General features: G+C 43.9%; 1 protein-coding gene across 1 annotated transcript in view; it reads left to right on the forward strand.

The window, feature by feature from the left end:
* LOC124788919 (beta-alanine transporter-like) overlaps window positions 1-15,009 on the forward strand; it is a 462,896-nt gene extending 447,887 nt beyond the window's left edge. The window contains exon 11 of the mRNA XM_047256201.1: window positions 14,796-15,009. Coding sequence (XP_047112157.1) covers window positions 14,796-15,009 — 214 coding nt within the window. The remainder of the gene's footprint in view (window positions 1-14,795) is intronic.
* Window positions 15,010-15,378: the final 369 nt, after the last annotated feature.

Here is a 15,378-nt window from a genome sequence, read left to right on the forward strand (position 1 = left end):
GTGGAAAACATCCTCATTCCTGTCTTCTCAGTCCACCCAGTTTACAACATGATTCTGTGGCATCGCATCTCAAATTCTTCGATTCTCTTTTCTTTCTGTTTTTCCTACAACCCTATTTCACTACCCACATCACAAAGCCCTACATTCTACATGACTTGGTGCTGAACTTAATACTCTGTCAGAACATCTTACGTAATTTAGGTCTGTTATGTGGGGAATTTCACAAGTTTATTATGGAAATACATTGAGTAACTCTATAGCCATGTCGTATGGGATTTACGTAGTGTATTTGTGACTATCGTGTAATGTGACAGGAGTAGCTGGAGGAAATACATAGGTAGGCTACATCCAACTGGACATACATCAACGACCACCAATGACTATTACCACAGTTGCGTACATACGAGTATACTGATAAACACACTCAAACCCATCAGCTTACTGTTCTGTAACAGAAGAGAATAGCACCCAGTATTTCAAATGTTATTTGCAACTGCTACAGACGGGTGCAAATGTTTGCATGGATGGTCTCAGAGCATCCAAGTCATGACTGCATCTTCAGCTGAACTAAAATGGCAATCCCTAGAGGGAAGACGACGCTCTTCTTGCGAAAAACTACTGCGATGAGTTAGGGAATCGAATTTGGCGGCTGACTGCAGAACGATTCTACTTCCGACAAAGTACGTTTCACGTAACACTCTCGAAGACAAGAGAAGAGAAGAGAATTAGGGCTCTTACGGAAACATCTTCCCCATGAACCATGGACCTTGCCGTAGGTGGGGAGGCTTGGGTGCCTCAGCGATACAGACAGCCGTACCGTAGGTGCAACCACAACGGCGGGGGGGGGGGGGGGGGGGGGTATCTGTAGAGGGGCCAGGCAAACGTGTGGTTCCTGAAGAGGGGCAGCAGCCTTTTCAGTAGTTGCAGGGGCAACAGTCTGGATGATTGACTAACCTGGCCTTGCAACATTAACCAAAACGGCCTTGCTGGGCTGGTACTGCGAACGGCTGAAAGCAAGGGGAAACTACGGCCGTAATTTTTCCCGAGGGCATGCAGCTTTACTGTATGGATAAATGATGATGGCGTCCTCTTGGGTAAAATATTCCGGAGGTAAAATAGTCCCCCATTCGGATCTCCGGGCGGGGACTACTCAAGAAGACGTCGTTATCAGGAGAAAGAAAACTGGCATTCTACGGATCGGAGCGTGGAATGTCAGATCCCTTAATCGGGCACGTAGGTTAGAAAATTTAAAAACGGAAATGGATAGGTTAAAGTTAGATATAGTGGGAATTAGTGAAGTTCGGTGGCAGGAGGAACAAGACTTTGGGTCAGGTCAATACAGGGTTAGAATTACAAAATCAAATAGGGGAAATGCAGGAGTAGGTTTAATAAAGAATAAAAAAATAAGGGTGCGGGTAAGCTACTACAAACAGCACAGTGAACGCATTATTGTGGCCAAGATAGACACGAAGCCCACGCGTACTACAGTAAAACAAGTTTATATGCCAACTAGCTCTGCAGATGATGAAAAAATTGAAGAAATGTATGATGAGATAAAAGAAATTATTCAGGTAGTGAAGGGAGACGAAAATTTAATAGTCGTGGGTGACTTGAATTCGGTAGTAGGAAAAGGGAGAGAAGGAAACATAGTAGGTGAATATCGATTAGGGCTAAGAAATGAAAGAGGAAGCCGCCAGGTTGAATTTTGCACAGCGCATAACTTAATCATAGCTAACACTTGGTTCAAGAATCATGAAAGAAGGTTGTATACATGGAAGAAGCCTGGAGATACTATAAGGTATCAGATAGATTATATAATGGTAAGACAGAGATTTAGGAACCAGGTTTTAAATTGTAAGACATTTCCAGGGGCAGATGTGGACTCTGACCACAATCTATTGGTTATGAACTGTAGATTAAAACTGAAGAAACTGCAAAAAGGTGGGAATTTAAGGAGATAGGACCTGGATAAACTGAAAGAACCAGAGGTTGTACAGAGTTTCAGGGAGAGCATCAGGGAACAATTGACAGGAATGGGGGAAAGAAGTACAGTAGAAGAAGAATGGGTAGCTCTGAGGGATGAAATAGTGAAGGCAGCAGAGGATCTAGTAGGTAAAAAGACGAGGGCTAGTAGAACTCCTTGGGTAACAGAAGAAATATTGAACTTAATTGATGAAAGGAGAAAATATAAAAATGCAGTAAATGATGCAGGCAAAAAGGAGTGCAGACGTCTCAAAAATGAGTTTGACAGGAAGTGCAAAATGGCTAGGCAGGGATGGCTAGAGGACAAATGTAAGGATTTAGAGGCTTATCTCTCTAGGGGCAAGATACGTAGATACTGCCTACAGGAAAATTAAAGAGACCTTTGGAGAAAAGAGAACCACTTGTATGAATATCAAGAGCTCAGATGGAAACCCAGTTCTAAGCAAAAGAGGGAAAGCAGAGAGGTGGAAGGAGTATATAGAGGGTCCATACAAGGGCGATGTACTTGAGGACAATATTATGGAAATGGAAGAGGATGTAGATGAAGATGAAATGGGAGATACGATACTGCGTGAAGAGTTTGACAGAGCACTGAAAGACCTGAGTCGAAACAAGGCCCTGGGAGAAGACAACATTCCATTAGAACTACGGATGGCCTTTGGAGAGCCAGTCCTGACAAAACTCTACCATCTGGTGAGCAAGATGTATGAGACAGGCGAAATACCCTCAGACTTCAAGAAGAATATAATAATTCCAATCCCAAAGAAAGCAGGTGTTGACAGATGCGAAAATTACCGAACTATCAGTTTAATAAGTCACAGCTGCAAAATACTAACGCGAATTCTTTACAGAAGAATGGAAAAACTGGTAGAAGCCGACCTCGGCGAAGATCAGTTTGGATTCCGTAGAAATGTTGGAAGACGTGAGGCAATACTGACCTTACGACTTATCTTAGAAGAAAGATTAAGGAAAGGCAAACCTACGTTTCTAGCATTTGTAGACTTAGAGCAAGCTTTTGACAATATTGACTCGAATACTGTCTTTCAAATTATAAAGGTGGCAGGGGTAAAATACAGGGAGTGGAAAGCTATTTACAATTTGTACAGAAAGCAGATGGCAGTTATAAGAGTCGAGGGGCGTGAAACGGAAGCAGTGGTTGGAAAGGGAGTGAGACAGGGTTGTAGCCTGTCCCCGATGTTATTCAATCTGTATATTGAGCAAGCAGTAAAGGAAACAGAAGAAAAATTCGGAGTAGGTATTAAAATCCATGAGAAGAAATAAAACCTTTGAGGTTTTGCCGATGACATTGTAATTCTATCAGAAACAGCAAAGGACTTGGAAGAGCAGCTGAACGGAATGGACAGTGTCTTGAAAGGAGGATATAAGATGAACATCAACAAAAGCAAAACGAGGATAGTGGCATGTGGTCGATTAAGTCGGGTGATGCTGAGGGAATTAGATTACGAAATGAGACACTTAAAGTAGTAAAGGAGTTTTGCTATTTGGGGAGCAAAATAACTGATGATGGTCGAAGTAGAGAGGATATAAAATGTAGAATGGCAATGGTAAGGAAAGCGTTTCTGAAGAAGAGAAATTTGTTAACATCGAGTATAGATTTAAGTGTCAGGAAGTCGTTTCTGAAAGTATTTGTATGGAGTGTAGCCATCTATGGAAGTGAAACATGGACGATAAATAGTTTGGACCAGAGGGAATAGAAACTTTCGAAATGTGGTGCTACAGAAGAATGCTGAAGATTAGATGGGTAGATCACATAACTAACGATGAAGTATTGAATAGAATTGGGGAGAAGAGGAGTATGTGGCACAACTTGACAAAAAGGAGGGACAAGTTAGTAGGACATATTCTGAGGCATCAAGGGATCACAAATTTAGCATTGGAGGGCAGCGTGGAGGGTAAAAATCGTAGAGGGAGACCAAGAGATGGTTACACTAAGCAGATTCAGAAGGATGTAGGTTGCAGTAAGTACTGGGAGATGAAGAAGCTTGCACATGATAGGGTAGCCTGGAGAGCTGCATCAAACCAGTCTCAGGACTGAAGATCACAACAACAACAACAACACGGAAACATATACACAGTCGTACCTCGGATGGCTCTGAGCCCTATGGGATTTAACTACTGAGGTCATCAGTCCCCTAGAACTTAGAACTACTTAAACCTAACTAACCTAAGGACATCACACACATCCATGCCCCAGGCAGGATTCGAACCTGCGACCGTAGCGGTCGCGCGGTTCCAGACTGAAGCGCCTAGAACAGCTCGGCCACCCCAGCCCGCACAGTCGTACCTCGAGTGGAACAGGAAGGGCAAGGCTCGTAGAGGTAGTAGCTATTCTCCATCGTGCACTGTATGACATGTATATCTACATCTACGCTATTACTCTTGAGCTTGCAATTACCTGTAAGTGCCGGGTAGAAGGTTCATCGACCAACCTTCAGACCATTTCTCTATTGTTCCGTTCTCGAAAAGCGCAGAGAAACTAACACATATCTCCGTGAGAGCTCTGATTTCTCTTATTTTGCTTTCATGATCAATTCTACCTATGTAAGTGGGCGCCCACAAAATATTTAGACACGCTGAGGAGGAAGTTTATGATCTCATGAGAAGATATGTTGCAACGAAAAACGCCTTTGCTTCAATGATTGCCACCCTAAATCGTGAATTATATCCGTGGCATCCTCTCCTGCATTTCGCTATAATACAAAACAAGACATTCTTCTTTGAACTTTCTTGATGTCCACCGTCATTCCTGTGTGATGCGGATCCGACCTCGAACAAAAATACTCCAAAAGAGGGTGGACAAGTGCATTTAAACAGTCTCTTTAGTAAAGCTTTTGCATGTTCTGAGCCTTCTGCGAATAAACTTGTCTTTGATTTCCTTTCCCCCCAAAATTAACTACGTGACCTTTCCAGTTTAAGTTATTCGTAAGAGCCATAACAAAATACTTAGTTGAGTTTACAGCCTTTAGATTTCCGTGAGTTATCGTGTAACTGAAATTTAGCGAATTCTTTCTAGTGTTCATTTGGATGCCTTCACACATATTATGATTTAGAGTCCAGTGCCACTTTTTGCATCATACAGATATCTTGTCTAAGTCATTCCGCAATTCGTTTTCATCCCCTAATGACTCAACAAGACGCTAAATGACAGCATCATCTGTAAGAATATATAAGAGGACTGCTCAGATTGTCTCCTAAATCGTTTACGTAGGTCAGGAACAGCGGAGAGCCTATAACACTTCTCTGGGGAATGTCAAATATTACTTCTGTATTACTCGATGACTTTCACTCAGTTAATACGAGCTGTAAACTTCCTGACAGTAATGACAAAGCCAGTCGCACAACTCAAACGAAATTTTACTAGAAGTCTCTTGTGGTGTCAAAAGGCTTCTGGAAATCTAAAAATATTTAATCAATCTGACAACTCCTGTGTATAGCACACATTACTTTGTGATAATAAAGAGCTAGTTGTGTTTCACAAGAGCGATGTTTTCTGAACCCGTGTTGTTTGTAAAGAAAGCGTTGTCTTGAGGTAATTCATAACGTTCGATCAAATTATATGTCCCAAAATACTACCACAAATCGACGTTAATGATATGAGTCTGTAATCCACGGCATTGCTCTTATTTCCTTTTTGTGTATTGGTGTGAGTTTTTCTATTTTATTTAGGGGCAGATCTTTCTACGAGCAAGCTGTTGTATAAGATTGCTAAGTATCGAGCTATTGTATCTGCACAGTCTGTAACGAACGTGAATGGTATACGGTCTAAATCGGAGCCTTTCCTTCATTTGTATAAGGTACTTCGTTACACAGAGGATATATATTTCTAAATTACTCATATTGGCAGCTTTCCTTTATAGGAATCCTGGATTACTTACATCGTCTTATTTTGTGAATATAAATCGTGGCAACTCTGCTTTAGTGGCGCTGTCGACAATAACATCACCATCGCTATCGCGCAATAATGTATTGATTGCGTCTTCCCGGGGGTGAACTTAACACAGGACGAAAATTTCATTGGATTTTCAGGCAGATTTCGAGACTGAGTTTCGTGGTGGAAACTATTAAAGGTATTTTGTATTGAAGTTCATGCTGAATTTCGAACTTCTGTAAAACTGGACCAGTTTTGGGGATTTTCGGTTCTTTAAAATTTGGCATGTTTTTTTTTGTTGATTCTGCAACAGTGTCCTGACTTGTTTGGCGTGTCCCGCGAACTCAGTATCAATTCCTTTGAATTCAAACCACATCATAGACTGGATGGAATGGAGACTGTCTCTTAGGAAGGCATCAAGCGAATTTTTGTCTACAGTTTTACGTAAACATATTTTGCGTGTATTTCAAATATTTTTGGATTTTACAATCTTCAGTCTCGCTAGAACAAGCTTGTGGCCAGTAAACCCCGCATCTGTCCTGATGCTTTCTATAACATCTTTCGTGATATATGTGTAGATGTTTTTACAGAAATACATAAAGAAAAGTGCTAGTAAGTTACAGACACTTACGTCAGAAATAAAGAACGACATATTATATCGATGTTGATGGTCGTTAACCATTATTGTTTAACTTTCCTCTTTCTATTCTCCTCTTTATTTGAATAGGCTCCGCTGTCTTACTGACGTTAATGTATGCTTCACAAAATAGTAGTTTTCTGTGAAAGGTAGACTTTGGAATAACATAATTCTGCAGTAATAGCAGCAAATGTCGACATCGTTTTCTTTTTAAGGGCCCCTTTTTAATTGAAGTGGGACGCTATTCACATGGTAGAATCAGCTGTTTCGAAGAACAAATGAGGAATCGTAAGATTCATAATTACATGTAGAGCGGATTCTTGCCTTTTAATTATGTTAGGCGCTATGTAATTGCGCTCACATATCTAGTGATTCTGAATACTCGTGTTTCCATAATATTAAAGTTTCCGTTTTGACGTTATTTACCGGCCTCTGTTTTCTGCTGTTGCAGATCTACAAGTTGTATAGGTTAAATACCATCTGTTGCAACCGTAGTGAAAGTTTTACGAAGACCAAGTGCGTTTCACCTTATTTTAAAGCATCTTCAAATGGCTCAGAGCACTATGGGACTTAACATCGGAGGTCATCAGTCCCCTAGAACTTAGAACTACTTAAACCTAACTAACCTAAGGACATCACACACATCCATGCCCGAGGCAGGATTCGAACCTGCGACCGTAGCAGTTGCGCTGTTCCGGACTGAAAAGCCTAGAACCGCTCGGCCACCGCGGCCGGCTAAAGCATCTTCATTGGTCACGGTAACAATATGGAAATTCTCTCTAACAATTTTGTTTGCTGGGCTTATGATCAGTTCGCAAGCTCTACTTGTTACTCTGAACAGTGTTAACTCTTATCGTTACTCACTGGTTTTGGTTTTTTACGTCATTCTTCCTGTTCGTCCACATATGTGTGTTAGATTTCAGCACACAACGCTTTCACTGCAACAATTATATTCGTGTTTCTGTGTTGTAAAGAACATCTTCCACCTCGCCATTTCGAATGTTTTGTTTTGCTTTTGTGTGATACTTTCGTCTTTTGATTGTTTTGGTGACAGTGGGAGTGTTTGCTATCTCTCTCTCTGTCTCTCTCTCTCTCTCTCTCTCTCTCTCTCTCTCTGTGTGTGTGTGTGTGTGTGTGTGTGTGTGTGTGTGTGCTCCTATTTTAGGCTAGAGTGTGTGTTTATATTTTTCTCCACGTGGCATATGTATGTGTGTATGTGTGTGTGTGTGTGTGTGTGAGAGAGAGAGAGAGAGAGAGAGAGAGAGAGAGAGAGAGAGAGAGTTGCTTCACTATGGCACAGTGATAGGTAATCTAAGTTGGATGTATTGAGGAGTTTCGGGTATATTTTGTGGCATCTAAGGTGTTGTTCTTTGTCTAGTTTCTGTTGCTAAAAAATTAAAAAGATACGAGTTTCGCCTTTTGTTAGACACTCACTAGATTTTGAAAAAAATCGAGATCAAAGTTGATGACGGAAAACCGTAATTTTAATGCTACACATTGACGGATTGTCTAAAAACAAACATTTTTATTAAAGTAATATGGGTTCCAAAGTTAATAATACTCGAGTTATTAATCCTTCTGTGTTTTCATGCTGTAGCTTTGATACACATCATTCTGCACCTGTAGCAGGGCGGGATTGGCGCGCGTGTGGTCAAGGCATTAAACTACCAAAACGCTGGTCCGTCTTCCATTTTTCTTACTGGCTTTTTCTCATTCAATATTTTTTTCGATGTATCTGATAATATTCTAGCAATTAGATTACCTTTCATTATCGTTCCTTTAAAGCAAAACATCCGGAGGCGTGATTAATAATCAAATCAGTATATATAATGCACCAACAGCTATTTTTATCGTGATACCTAGTAGAAAAATACACCTAAAATGCATTATTGCTTAATCGTAACTGATCGTCTATCCACGAACGGCCTCGCAATCAATGAGGTGAAACTTATCATAGAAACAAGCAAAACGTAAATATGTCCTGCTCCATGCGCAGCCGACGAACAAAATTCCTCTTCATTGTACATCTTTTCCGCCTCGTTGTTCGTATAAAACATATATAATTCACCTTGATTAAAGCTGATCTGTCTGATATCAATTTCGGTGCGTACCAAACATATAAATGCATCTCCTGAAAGACAGGAGCGGACAACTGGTTATGGACCAACTTAAATCTACCTGTCGGAGAAAGTAAAGAGGTACATTCCGGAGGTATCACTTTCATGATGCAGATCTGTTGAGAATCAGCACCTACGACAGTCCTATTCTAGCGCACCATGTATCTCGATGAAAATAGCTTTCAATACATGTATATTTATTTGATTATTAGTCACACTTCCCAGTGCTTGCGTTCAATAAAGGCAATGAAAGGTATTCCCATTAGCAGAATATTATGATGCACCGAAACAAAAAATGTCGAATGAATGGGAGATACGACTAACAATCGAACACGAATCGATTATCTTGTAGCCTAATATCTCGACTGCTTTTCATTTTTTTCGAACATTACAGGCATTATTTTTATTAACTTCGAAGGAAAGTCACACAGACTTTTAGAAACCAGCAAGGTGAAAAAACAGATGTATAAAGCAGCTCGCGAACTCTCTACTGATTTACCTTTTTTCTTTCTTTACCTTTCTTCTTAATATTAACCCAGAATATCCTGCCTTTTTTTCCAAAGGAACCTTCCTGGCATCCAAAGGATGGCAGTAACGCTCGAAATCTATGGTACTTTGAGAAAGACACTAGAAAGAAAAGTAGAATAAATTTGTCTCTATTTGGCACTATAGACAGCGTCACAATGACGTTCATTAACGAAGTGCCAATAATCAAGGATATTTTTCTCGCTGTCGGTAAACAACTGGTGAACTGAGTGTCAACAAATCCAGTTCACTGAGTTCGTGTTTGTGGGAAGTATAACGAGTCCGGTAAGAGGAGCAGGTGAGAAGATTAAGGCCAGCATCTGTCGCACCAAAAGTCATACACCCATCGCTGATCCACATTCTAGGCGATGCTCGTCCGTGTCCAGAACATCATGGGTGACAAACAACGGGGTGTTAGCAATACGAATCCCTTGAAGACGTGCTCGGCGTTCTTGCTTCTCACTGACCGCAAGGTTCCATTCAGGTTGGACGTCAGTGACAAGATATGGAACGCACACCGGTCGCCAGACGACACCCCAGTCGACGTGGAGATGTTTCTACTCAATCACCTTTGGCGACCCGTTGCGCTGAAGAAAGCCATAGATCGACTTCATGGGCACGAATCACATTAGTAACATCCCATTACGGACATAGCTTATTTCGACGAAAAAATGGCGCAAGTAGTGGTAAAATAACGCTGGCGGGACGTCCGAAAGCTGGATAGGGCCTGAGAGAGAGAGAGAGAGAGAGAGAGAGCTTGGTGCAAGGCCCTTCAGCGAAATGCTCGTAAGGCATATGGGACAACGGAGTGACAGCACCATTTGAGAGCTGACGAAAAGCACTATTGCTCAGTCAGGAACATGATACAGGCCTAAATTGCCCCTGAACGGTACCTGTAACAGTAGGCCATGGCAAAAATATGAACCCCGTATTGCCAGCATACGGCGGGCCATGGCTGGCAGAATGGGGAGTGTCTGTGCTACGTGCGGATACCTGACACCAAAAATATATTAACATACTTTGTTCGTTGTAGAAGATCGAGTGCCGGTAAGTGATTACCTTGAGACCCGGTCGTTGAGGGCAGTCGTGAGCCGCACATCACTTGCGAAATCGAGTGCTAAGTACCGGATGGTAGCAGCCATACGCAATGGAGCAACATTGTCAATAATAATCCCAACACTTATTGCCATAGCACTCGATTTGCGGACGTTAAGGCAGCCAGCAGGAGGTTCGCAGTAGGTGTAACCCCGTGTCAAGTACTCCCCGGCCTCAGCGCCGCTACGAAGATCGAGGACGGGATCTTCTGCATAAGCAATGGAGCTTAATACATGGCACAGTCAGTAGAGACAAGCGCTGACGGAGGCCACGGAGCAACGGTTCCATGGCGATAGCATACGACAATGCAGGCATCCTTGACACACTGAATGCTGGATCAAGTTGGAAAGAGTGAGACGGCCACTGTAGAGAACCCGGGAGGTTACTCTCCAGAGGAGAGGCGATACGACGTCGACGATAGATCTTGGTATCCCGTACTGTGGAGCACCAGTTCCAGGTAGTCATGATCGACGCGATCTAACGCCTGGCTGAAGTCAAGAGTGGCCAAAAGTGCAAGCACACGACGAGCGTGAGCAAGAGAGATTGTGTCCCGATAGTGAAAAGGACAGTGCGGATGTTATTGGCACCTCCCAAAGAGGTTTGATCAGGGAAAACACGTACCGGACCGTCCGTTTAAGGCGTGCAGCTGACAGCCAGGTATTTATGTTTGTGTCGCTGTGGGACAACGCCAAGGGGCGATAGTTGCATATGCATGATGTATCAGGAGGCTTGTGGATGGGACTGAAGATACGTTCGAGGAAACGTTCTGGGATCTGCACGATAGGCGACGTAATTTTCCGACAACTTTCCGTTCACACTCGCGCCAATGTGGGATGAGATGTTTGATGAAACTCTAGTGGGAGGTCGTCAGACCCAAGTGACTTGTTTGTAGAACCCACTTGAATTGTATCATCGTCTTCTTCCTCCATGACGTCGCAAGCAAATCTATCCCCATGAACCAAACCGAAAGAGACTCGGAAGACCGCTATAACGTTGGAATGGTTGTGACGTTGTGCAGCGTACAAAATAACATAATATGCATGGACGGCAAAATCGCTTTTGGTACCTAAGCGCTACCAATCCTCAATCGTAAGAAATTAATAAAAGTCCTCCCATTATAGCGCAATTTCACTGTCATATGGGACACTGACGGACGCTCCAGGGCTAATCTGTCGTCTTTGCGCGCCGTAACCATCCATAGCTCCTTCAAGGTGATGTCAAGAGTAGGCAGTGAGTGGTGACTGACACTGTTCACTGTCGTCTGACACTCCGGGGCGAATACGGCATCATAGTAAATTTCCAGAGAATGGTGCAGTAGAAATCCTGTGCTTGTCGCTGCCACACTTTGCCCTATGTTCCGTAACTAGTCAAAGCATTGCAGAGGGAAAGCTTTGTGCAAAGCACCCACCATGACAGGGAGAACTGATATGCACCGAGGCGTCGACGGCACGCTGTCGATGTAGTCTCAATGTACTACCAGCAGTGAGGTGAAGTAAGATTTATTGTATTGAATTTCCATGGTCCCCAGTTGCGCCCCATCCTCTGGCGGCAGAGACTGATGGCACAGATATATGCATCATGATTAGAGAACGCAACGGGCCAGATTCAGCAGTCTGTAACCCATAAAAAAATCACAGGAGATATAAACATGATCGAGGCGACTGGAAGAACGGCTAGCGAAATGCGTAAAACGCTGACGAACGCCATAAACATGCTTCCAAAAGTCCGCATGGTTGAAGTGCTGGACAACTGCCCCTAGCACCGCTGCGGAGTGTGACATGGCACATTGGGCGCCTGAGTGGAGTCGAAATCGCCTTCCATGGTTAAGGCATCCTGCCAACCAAGGAAGAGAGGCGTGACTTCCTTGGAAAAGGAAGTAGAACGATCGCGGCAGTGATGACGCGTAGACGTTGATGATCCGGATGCCGCAAAACGTAAGAGCTATGCCTCCGTCATCTGGGAGATAGCAACTGCATCACGTAAGAAAATCACCACCGTGCTACTAGTATAGGAAGCATGGGAGACGTGTGCTGTAAAGCCATGGGAAGCCAAAAGCGTTGAAACATCTAGCTCTTGAAGAAGGGCAATGTCAGCGTCCGCAGCATACACCATTTCATGGCGCAATGCCAGCTTAGAGAACTTGCGAATGGTATTGACACTGACTGTGGCTAGGCTATAAGTTTGAAAACCTGCCCTCATAAAGAGGGGGGGGGGGGGGTGATGAAAACACAGAGGAAGTACAAGGAACTCCTCGTTAGGAACCCGTAGGAGGGCATGTGACTGACAGGAAGGGAGCCGACCCCACCAGTGAGGCTCATCGCTCTGTACATCTCCACAATGTCCATCCTTAGCATCGACGTAGTCCGCCCAGCAGACAGACGTCTCACCGAGTCTCTTGCAGAGGAACACTGTCAAAGGTGCGCCCACAGGTAGCGCTGAAAGCAGAAATGGGAGCAACCGCATCAGACACAGGCAGAGGAAGGTCAGCGACTGTAGGTGGATGCTGACGTCGTCCTGTGCTAGGGTGTCAGATGACAGCGAATCATCAGTATGATATTCATCATCCGGTGCACACAGGCGATGGGGACAGTCACCAGAGGGCGTACTGCTGTGTCTGTTCAGTTCCCTCGGCGATCGTTGCTACCTAGCACTTTGCTCCTTGTCGGATGACGGATGGTGGTCGATCGGCATGTGGCCAGATGGCAGAATAGCAAGGTCGGTACAGCTCTATAATCAAGAACCAGGGCCATCGTCTGTTGGTACTGCCTCTAGCGGCAGCGTAGGAGAGACATGCAAAACGTCGTCTAGAAGAGTGGATGCCGGCGCTGACCGATTCAGAGTGGGCGCAGCAGGCAGCCCAGCCGCGAAAGCTTGAGTTAACACAGGTTGCGTCGCTGAGAGAGCGATGTCTGTGATCGAAGTCCCAACCAGTCTACGTTGGATATACTCAGAAAGGACATGGCCTTCCTGGTGACAACATGAAGAAGCGCCCACAGTACATGACGACAGCCCTGCAGTCGGCAATAACGCAGTAAGAGGGCACATGACTTCTCAGTTCAGTTCCTCTCTGATGGATACAATTGAGGATACACTAGACTTAGCACCTGTTCCACTTTTCACCAACGTTACTGATGACACTGCCGGAAATTCCCACCGTTTGGAGGCCAAAACCAGCATGATAACCGAAGACAGTTTCTATTTGGCCATTAAAGTATAAGAACTTGAGATGGCAATCGTGGTGCTACACAAAGTCGGTGCTGAGCTCATCATTCGCCAGTTTTATATTCAGTGGTACTAATGTTCAAAAATTGAATCCCGAAAACATGTCGAAGGCAGAGACGCATTTCGTCCCTTGTAAAGCGTTTTGCTTCATACGCTTTTGGTCATACAAGAGCCAAAAGAAATACCAATTTCATCGTAGCTTGGCAACAGGAGAATGCCATAATGGTGGATGAATTCAGACCCTAAGACAAGCCACTACGGGGAAGTAAACAAACGCGCGTACGCTCACAAGCAGCACAACACGCGAAACGCATACAACGCGTGCTCGCTTTATCACTGCCAGAGGCAGACCGACCGCTAGACCACCGACCTCGCTCTCCTAGATGCGTAGAATGACGGTACCCAACCTACAGCACACAAGCATAGAACCTTAATAACTCGATCATTATTATCTTTGGACCCCCTTCTACATTAATAAAAAAACGGTTGTATTGAGACGATCTTTTTATGTAGAGTATTGAAAAAAGATTTTCAGTCATCAACTTCGACCTCGACTTTTTCTAAGGGAAACTAGGAAGTATCTAGGGAAAAACCGAAACACATGTCTCTTTATTTCCAGCACAAAACTTCCTTGGAAAACTTTATCAAAGTCGGTGCCGCAGACGTCAGATCCTTCCCCTGTGAGCACACATTCGACTACTTGCTGTTTCCTTCTTTAACAAAGGTATTAAATAATTTACTGGTCCTAACGATCATGTGGTGCCCGCCTTTCTGTGACGCCTCACTGTCTGACAATTTTTCTTTTTTCTCTTTTTTTAAAAAAAAAATATTATTCTGTCAAGTTGGATGTGGCCCGCCAAGAATTCGTCTCCTGCGTCAACATTTACGCCACAGATTACCATCTGCAATCTAAGTCATCAATAATTTGCTGGATGTATCCCAATCTCTGTCTTCCTATGAAGTTTTTACCCCCTACAGCTCCCTCTAATACTGTGGAGGTAATTCCTTGATGTCTTCACACATGTCCTATCATCCATTACCTTCCTCTTGTCCATGTTTGACATTTTTTCGTTCTCTCTGTGCTTCTGCGTAGAAAATCCTAATTCCTTACTTTACCACTCTAGGTAATTTTCAACGTTCTTCTGTAGTACCACATCTTAAATGCTTCTCTTCTCTTCTCTTCTGTTCCAGTTTTCCCACAGTCCATGTTTCAGAGCCATACAATGCTCTGTTCCAAACGTACATTCTCAGAAATTTCTTCCTCAGATTGGACAGTATGTTTAATATTAGCAGACTTGTGTGGCCTGACGTGGCGCTGTGTCGACAGCCTGGTGCTGCAGCACCACCAGAAGGCGGCGGCGGGCAGCGGCGCGGCTCCGCGCGCCTCCGTCACGGTGATCGACGGCGGCGCCGGCGACCCGCCGCCCTCGCCGCGGCAGCTAGACAACCCTGGCGGCCGCCACTGCGTCGCCGCCGGCTGCGAGGGCGGCGCCGCCCCCGCCTCCACCACAGAACACGCCGTCCGCATCACCGTCGTGTGAAGTCCGCCGACCGACGCCCCGCTGACGACACAAGTGCCTTCTCTTGTCTGCTCCTCTCCGCCGGAGGGACCAAGCCACACTTTAGACAAACGCAAATGTTACGACGTTTTTACACATTTTATGGAATGTTATATTTAGTAATTTATATTTACTGCAACGTGTATTTGATACAACAGAAATTTAAAGAAGAATCTCACGTTGTTACGAGATTGACAGCTGTAATGCTGTGTCATTTGTTGAGTTAATTAAAGTGTTATAATTACCATTCACTGTTTCATGTTTTCACCACATTTGTGACCTGACAAGGCAAACTGAAGTACTGTACATACGATAAAGGAGACAAATAATGATAGCAACAGTAATTGCTGC

This window comes from Schistocerca piceifrons, chromosome 3 (genome assembly GCF_021461385.2).
Source record: "Schistocerca piceifrons isolate TAMUIC-IGC-003096 chromosome 3, iqSchPice1.1, whole genome shotgun sequence".
NCBI lineage: Eukaryota > Metazoa > Arthropoda > Insecta > Orthoptera > Acrididae > Schistocerca > Schistocerca piceifrons.